General features: G+C 37.1%; 1 protein-coding gene across 1 annotated transcript in view; it reads right to left on the bottom strand.

Moving 5' to 3' along the window:
- Positions 1–7,349, bottom strand: part of LOC114645347 (extracellular calcium-sensing receptor-like) — a 24,425-nt gene extending 17,076 nt beyond the window's left edge. The window contains exons 1-4 of the mRNA XM_051922515.1: positions 7,135–7,349; positions 6,148–6,439; positions 4,237–5,049; positions 3,743–3,970 (exon numbers count right to left, since the gene is read on the bottom strand). Coding sequence (XP_051778475.1) covers positions 3,743–3,970; positions 4,237–5,049; positions 6,148–6,439; positions 7,135–7,349 — 1,548 coding nt within the window. The remainder of the gene's footprint in view (positions 1–3,742; positions 3,971–4,236; positions 5,050–6,147; positions 6,440–7,134) is intronic.
- Between the last annotated feature and the right edge of the window lie 1,464 nt (positions 7,350–8,813).

Below are 8,813 nucleotides of genomic sequence, written 5' to 3'. Positions count from 1 at the left end.
ACCGGCGGTGCTTCGCATACTTAAAAGAAAAACAGCCCTATTGATCTGTTTGCTTTCCTCTCTGTTTCCTTTGAAGAGGAAGATATGTTTGCATTCTTTTAATTGTGAGACAGAACTGTCATCTCTGTCTTGTCATGGAGCACAGTTTAAACTTTTGAAAAAGAGACAAATGTTTGTTTGCAGTGTTTGAATAACGTTCCTGTCTCTCTACAACCTCCTGTGTTTCTGCGCAAATCTGTGACCCAAGCATGACAATATAAAAATAACCATATAAACATATGGTTTCTACTTCGCGGATTTTCTTATTTCGCGGGTGGCTCTGGAACGCAACCCCCACGATGGAGGAGGGATTACTGTACATGCATTTTGTTCCTTTCAGAATTATGAAACTAAATGAGTTGAAATCTGCGAAACAGAAATGTTTGAGAACTCTGCACAGTTCAATATTACGCATGTCATCTGTTTAACAATAATGTTGAAAGTCAAAGAGCACTAAAACAAATTAAGGATGCAATAAACCTTTGCAAAATATAATTCTTAACCAGAGCAAGTTCCTCCTAAGTTTTATGGCTAATCATTTTTCTAATTCAAAACATGGAAGCTAAGCAGAAACAGTAAACGACAGGGGAGTTGACGGAAAAAAAGGCACATGCCTCAAGTTTCATGACTCCACGGTTTGGGGATCAAATTTGAGCCAATCAACATCTGAAGGCAGTTTTCACATACTCCTTTTGTTTAGTGTGTGCTGCATCTGTTGAGGCTGATTTTCCTGGTGGGCATGGTTTATCATCCTGAGCTGGCACCTCATGCTGGGTTGGTTCCTGTCTTGCTTTCACTGCTGTTGCAGTTGGTCTCAACTAATTAGAAATATCAATAAGTTCAGCTACCCGAGTAAGCAGAATGGCTGCAATGCAAACCTGATGAGACTGTGTCTAATTAGATCTGTCATTATTGTTGCTTATTTAAAGATGCTTTTATTCAAAGCAGTTGACAGTATCAGGCAATAACCTTACTGGTTATTAACCTCTTTTGTTCGTGGTTGGAGCACTGACTTAGGCTCACAAAGTGAGCTGAGGATTTTGCTTCAAAGTTCAACACACTATCGACTAAGCCATACTGCCTAGGGTCAGATACAGCATAACTAAATTAGGGTATAAAGTAACATATTATTTATTTTCCCTTTTCCTCTTTCAAGGGTTACAAAGAGCTACAGTTTATTTTGACAGCAGTGTGTAAACGTCAGGATTTCACCCTGGATGGAGTGTCAAGCCCATCCCAGGACAAATTCACACATAGGTCTACCACTAAAAGCGGCAGCAAGTCCTTGAACTGCAAAGGTAAATCAGAATCAAATTGTATAATTAATTTTATCACCAATTTGGAGTATTTTACTTGATTCTCACTGTGAAGACATACAATTTTAACATCTGAATGTTTGGATGGCTTGTCAGATACACTATAGTGCCAAAGGTATGTGGAAATCTCTCTAAACTATTGAATGTATCCTCACCCATTGGTAACAGGCACATGAAATCAAGCACATAGCCACACAATCCCCATTAACAAACACTGGCAATGGAATCGGTCGTACTAAAGAGGTCAGTGACTTTAAAATGTGGCACTGTCATAGGATGCCACCTTTGTCACAAGTCAGTACATGAAATTTCTACTCTGCTCGATCTGCTTCAGTCACTTGTCAATGTTAGTATTGGGACGTGGAAGTGTCTAGGAACAACAACAGCTCAGCCACAAATTGGTAGATCACACAAACTCCCAGAGAGGAGCCACTGAGTGTTGAAGTGTGTAGCACTGTTGATTTACTCACAATAGAGTTACAAACTCCCTATGCAAGCAGCATCAGCACATAAACTATGTATTGGGAACTGAAATAAATGGGTTTCCTGGCCAGGCAGCAACACACAACCCTAGGATCACTATGAACAATGCCAAGTGTTAGCTGGAGAGGTGTAAAGCATGTTGCCATTGGACCTGTTTTCTGGAGTGATGAGTCGCGGTTCACTATCTGACAGTCCAACAGACACATCTTGGTTTGGTGCATGCCAGGAGAATGCTACCTTCTTCCTGTCTTCATAGCACGTACTGTAAAGTTTGGTGGAGGGGGTGCTGTTTTTCACCCCTTGGTGAAGGATACTGTTAATGCTACAACATCCAAAGACATTTTAAACTGCTGTGTGATTTCAACTTTGTGGCAAAAAAGTTTGAGTAAGGTCCTTTTCTGTGCCAGCATGACTGTGCCCCCTGTGCACAAAGCCAAGTCCATAACAACGTGTGTAACTGCACAGAGTCCTGACCTCAAGGCTACTGAACACCTTGCTGATTGTGTGCTAGGTTTTCTCACCTCACATCAGTACCTGGCCTCACAAATGCTCTTTTGTCTAAAAGGGCTTACATTCCCACAGACACACTACTTGTGGGAATCCTTCCCAGAAGAGTAAAGGAAGATTAGCTACAGAGAACAGTCCAACTCCATGTTAATGCCCATGGTTTTGGAATGGGATGTTCAGGACGCTCATATAAGTGTGATGGTCAGATGTCCACAAACTTTTGGCCATGTAGTCTATATGAATTAAACTTAATCTGAAATTTATGTTTTCTTTAGATTTTATTGAAGGTGCTTATTTTTCAGGTGAAATTGGATGGATCAGTTCTTTATTCTTTTTGGAAATATATTCATTTGATGCTTACCTACTTGACTGCTTATTTCACCATCTGCACAGGGAAGGCAGTCAAAACAGCAAATTGGTTCTCCTTTGCGGGTCGCCTTTCTTGTGCCAGGTGGACAACTTCTACTGCACACTGACTCGGGCACCTGAGCAACAGTTAAAGTCATGAATAATGAGCAGTGGCAGTATGAATGCTCTGCATGGCTCTCCTGTACGTGTGCATAATACTGAAGAACATCACTGACTGCAAGGTAAAGTCCTTAGAAGTGATTAGAACTAATTGTACTGCATGCATAAAGTCATTCAGCAAGTAAATTCCAAACCCATAATATTGTAATCAACTATCATAGCACAAGCTTTTAGCATTGAGAGTTTAAGAATTTCAATTTTAAAACAAAACACCAAAATTCCTCTGAAATAATTCCTGTCCTCAGAAGATGACATATTAGAGAGAAAAATTTATATTTTTAAACGTAATGGTTTGGAGAAGAAACAGTGATAGCGCTGTCTCGCAACAAGGAGACTGAACTTCATGTCCCAGTACATTCTCTCCATCAGTAGGCTAACTACAGGCACTCCAGTTTCCTTCCACATCCAAAGACATGTAGGCTAGACAAATTGGTGATGCTAAATTGGTGATGCTATGTATGTATTTGCCCTGTGATTGGCCGGCACCTCATTCCTGCCTAGTGACAATTACTTGCTGGGACAGCTTTGAGCTGCTCCAGATAACCAGGTTTGGAAGATAGATGGGTGGATAGATAGTTTAAAGAAGATTTCATATTTCCAGCTACTAATATGAAAGGATTACTTTTAAAATCAGGAGTGATATCATTAATATTTATTTCCTACAGTCTGAAGAAACTTGAACTGTTGCCTTTACTGGAAGGTTTGTCCTAAAAATTCTCTCTCCTTGTCTCACACACATTCAGGCATATATTGTACATTGTGTACGATGAAGATAATTAGTTCTTAATTACATATATTGACAGAAAGTATTTTCCACTTAGCATGGAGCACTAGGGGAAAGAAAGGACAGAAAAATACATTTTACTAACCTTTCCATGATTAAAATTCCAAAACATCATATCTTCATTAAGTGCAAGTTCATTCCCTATTGTGGAGGATCCGTCAAACACACCAACCACTTTAGTAATGACACTGCCATCATCAGCACGCTGCCAGTTCAAAATGTCATACATTGGTAGAACATCTCCATTCTTATCAAATGCCACTCTGTCTCCAGATTTAGTCACGAAGCTGACCGTCTTCAGGTAGTGCAGAAGCTGTTGTAAAATACACAAGCTTTTGAATATGTCAAATAAAAGAAAATTTTAAATGAAATATATTTGAAAAATGTTACTGAAATTCTAATTGTTAGGGTGGCTGACAATTCCAGGAGCACTCTAAAGAAATGGACATACTGCTGTTCACTGAGTATGAAGCCAATTATGTTATACATAAGTTATTGTAGAAGCAAGATAATGGAATAAAATTCTGTAAGGTAAAGAGTAAGAGCTGCTTGTTTTTCAGCAAAAAAAAAGTGCTTTACCTGCCAAGGTTGAAACTTTTTGATGTCTGCACAAGCATTATTTTCAAATGGTCCTTTTCCACTTTCACAAAATATTAAATTATGAAGAGCATAGGCTAAGGTATACACCGCTTTGTAGGCATTATACGTTGTTCTTAGTTCTGATACATCACTGTATGCAGTTTTTGTGTTTAGAATGTCCTCTTTTCCTGTACATACTTTGGATGATAAATACGTGGTATTGTTTTCTGTAAACGTGCATCCAAACATTGTTTCCCAGAATTGGGCTAAAAGGTTATTATTGCCATCCATACTGGGCTGAATCTGAAGAAGGTGATTCTCAAACCCTGGAATCAGCCCTCTTTTTGCATTGATTCCTATTGTTCCACCAAAAAATTTGAAGTTCTCATTTTTGGCAAAACCAGGAAAACCACTTAAAGAATCACTACCTATCCATTGTTTTCCAGTAATATTTTGGGAAACAATTTCATTTAAGAACAGAGTTGCTTCTGATTTTAGCATAAACAAAACAATGACTTTAGCTGTAGATTGTTTTAGGGTGTGGATGATCTGTAACATTTTTTCTCTTTCATTGGCTGTGAATGTTCTTGAGAAAGCAATACATCCAAATTTATTGACCTCTTCATTAAAGCTCAAGAGGGCATAACGTCCATAATCATCATCACTTCCCACAGCCCCCACCCAGGTCCATCCAAAATGCTTGATAATCTCAACCATCACTTTGACCTGAAAGATATCACTTGGTATTGTCCGAAAGAATGATGGGTACTCTTGTTTGTTGCTCAAGCATGAGCATGAAGCACTATAACTCACCTGAAATGAAATTACATACTGTATAGTACTACATGTTGTAAGTTAAAAATATAAGCAAACAGCATTACTATTTAATCCTTTCCCGATCACCATGGAATATCTACACCATTTCAGTTCCAAGAAAACTTTCAATTATTACACTAAATAGCAATAAACCTTGAAATTAGTTTGCAAAAATGTCCATTTTAACAGTTGTGAACAAACTGTCTAAAGAAAATGGGCAGTTGGCAAATATAGTGTCCACATTTCCATTTACTATTTTTTAAACAGATACTAATGAAGAGATTAAACACAAAAATATGTGTTCAGCTTACATTTAACTTCTGTGTAACTGTAAAGGACATATTAGAGTTCTGTGAAAATGGACCTGAATCAGAGTCTGGTCCTTGTTCATCTGTATGTGTCTCTCTGACTCTGCGTGTTTCTCTCTGTATGCTCCTCTTCTTTTCTATGCAGATTAAGTAAATTGTCTGTTCTAAATGGGTCTGGTCTGAGTGAGTGTGCCCTGTTACACACTGGTGTCATGTCCAACCACGGTCCCTGCCTTGTACTTGTTGATGCCAAGGTAAACTGCAGTGCCCTGTGACCCTTATAAAGACATACATGCTCCAGAAATGGGTGGCTAGATATATATGCACAATTTCTTTTTCATGATATAAAATTTATAACAATCTACAGTTATGTGGAATTTATAAACCATGATGTATTGAATATATATGAAACTTTTTTCTCAGAATACTGAACTAAATCATCTTTGAGTGAAAGTCAAGTAATGTGATTTTACAGTACAGTATATTAAAGAAAACCTCCAATATACTTTACTTCAAAGGGTGGAATAATGCAGTTTAGCTGAAAATAGAATTTATTTTCTACAGCAGAGCACAGTCATAAAGCAGTACACTTTTAATTATGAAACTGCTGCCAGAGTTATATAGGATTATACAGTATATAAACAATTAAGTTGCAAAAGTGTATTTTTCACACAAAAACACTGACTAGCTTATCTGTTGACTAATGCAGCATAAATAGCATAACAACATTTGATTTTACTGGATGTGTCCTATGAGACAGTATTAAGATAGGACTGGGATACATTACCAAAGGAATTCCAAACAACCCCAGAACTCTTGATATAGCAACTGAATGTGAGGATACGGGGTCTCCAATTATCGCAACAACAGGAGGGAGACCTTGGCAGGAGTAATCAGACGCAGAATCTTCCAAACCACCAATGTGCTTCAGTGCTGCCCTCAGAGACATTTGTAGATTCAAGCAATTGTCAAGGATTCGGTAGCCGAGAGTGAGGTTCGGCAAAAGAGCTTCATCCTTGTTGATTTCTTCAATGGCAAAGATCATTGCTTGCATTCTTTGAAATACTGAGAGATCAAAGCTGTTTTGAAAGATTAATACAATATGATAATCATTTTGAGAGGCATTTCTTTATTTTAATAGGACAGTAAGAATGATGAATTCATGGGTAATTTATAAAAATAAACACAAGCAACTATTCACTCAGTTTCTGTGCAAACATGGTGTAGGCTGGACCCTGGAGGAGACATCATTTCATCATAGGAACACATTTCTTGTGACATTTAAAAAAAAATCTTTCTCTCTAGCACACAGGTTATTTTTTTCTTACTTTAATTGGTTAAACATTATTTAAACTACCTTTAATTGATTTGGGTAGCTTGAAATAAATTGTTCATTTATATTTTATTTGATTTACATTGTGATAGTCTCAAAGCTATAATATATACACTCTGCAAAATTAATCACTTAAAATCTGGTTTTGTTTGTTAGGTAGAATTATAGCTTAAAAAACACACTAGGAACATTGTTACAAATTTTTTAAAGTATATTATCAGTAAGAATCTATTCAAAATTCTCTAATTAATTACACATAAAGATAGGGGGAAAAAAATCACATAAAATAATTTATATATATTGTACTGCATAAGGACAGCACATTGGTGGAGTGGTAGACAAAATAGAATAAATATATAACACATCAACACATATATAAGAATAAATGTAAAGTTCAGGTCTACCATATTCGCTACAATGTGAATGCATTTGTTAACTCACCCCTCACATTTCCACTGTTCAGGTTTAGATCTAAAAGACATATCTGGAGGTATGGCTCTTAAGTGAGCAATAAATATGCCTCCCAGAACAATATCTCCAGGTTTATACAAAGCATTAAAAGTAAATTTTCCCTGAATATCACACAGTGAGTCCTTTGAAGCAGGTACTGGATAAACGAGAGCTAGACAAATCAACATCCATAACGTATATTTCATTGTTGCAGAGCACAAGCCTAAGAAGTGTTTTGATATTTATACTTTAATACAAAATGATTTCATCTCCAGAGATGTTGTTTAGTGGGTATGTCCCTTTGCGACACTTTATGCTTTGTGATAGGATTACATCACTTTATGCTTCTGAAATATTCTTACAGCAGCTGATTAGTCTTTAAGATTTCCTGGTTACAGTTCTGGGTCTCTTAGCTAAATCTGAAATGAATACATTTGAGGAATTCAGTAATTAATAAGAACTGGAAGAAGACAGCTCAAACACATAAAATACATGGTCACAAAACAGTATGTACTGCATTTTATGCCCACTGACTATCTTTAAAACAAAAGCTTTCAAACCAAAAACCTTTAAAATACCACTATTTTATATTGTTTATACAGAATCATCAGAATAGAAACACAAGTAATATTTTCTGCAAAGTAAATTTCACAGAAAAACATTTCTAATGAAATAACTGTCATATGGAGCACTTTAATGAAGACAGTAGAGTGTTTAAAGTGATATTACTACAATAAAGACAAACAAAATTTCCTAATTGTACCACATTTTTACTGCGGTGGGCTGGCACCCTGCCCGGGGTTTGTTCCTGCCTTTGTGCCCTGTGTTGGCTGGGATTGGCTCCAGCAGACCCCCATCACCCTGTGTTAGGATATAGTGGGTTGGACGATGACTGAATGACCACATTTTTAATTTCAAGTACATTGTAATGTATATACAGTACATTGAGACTCTTACTTGTGTGTCTCTAACAAACAAGTTCAAGTAGTGTTGTATCAATGACCAATAATGAATTGACCATGATATATTAAATACAACATCATACATACAATATATGTTAATGATATACACTGATCAGCCAAAACATTATAACCATCTGCCTAATAAGCTGTTGCATCTCTGAGTGCCACCAAAAAGTGCTGACCTGCCAAAACATGGACTCTACTAAACCTCTGAAGGTTTCCTGTGGTATCTGAAACCAGGGTGTTAGCAGCAGGTCCTCTAACTCCTGTACGTTGTGAAGTGGAGCTACTGCAGATCAGACTTGTTGTTCCAACACATTCCACAGATGATCAATTGTAAAGAGAGCAGGAAAATTTGCAGGCCTTGACAACACCTTGAACTCTTCATTATAAAGGTCATCAAAATCATTCCATAACAATTCACACAGTGTGGCTGGGTGCATTAACCTGCTGAAAGATGCCTCTTCCAGGAATACTACTGCCATAATGGTGTGTATCTGGTCTGCAACAATGTCTATGTAGATGATACACCTCAAATTAACATCCAAAAGAATGCCATAATCCAGGATTTTATAACAGAACATTGCCCATCACAATTTCTTCACCAACCTGTCTTCTTTCAACAGTGCATTCTGGTGTATCTCTTTCCAGGTAAATGATTCACATGTATCCAACCATCCATAATATACATCAGGAAACGGGACTGAT

Source organism: Erpetoichthys calabaricus, chromosome 2 (genome assembly GCF_900747795.2).
Source record: "Erpetoichthys calabaricus chromosome 2, fErpCal1.3, whole genome shotgun sequence".
In the NCBI taxonomy this organism is placed as follows: Eukaryota; Metazoa; Chordata; class Cladistia; order Polypteriformes; family Polypteridae; genus Erpetoichthys; species Erpetoichthys calabaricus.
Note: the sequence above shows the minus strand (reverse complement) of the source record. Positions and strands in the feature narration are given on the sequence as shown.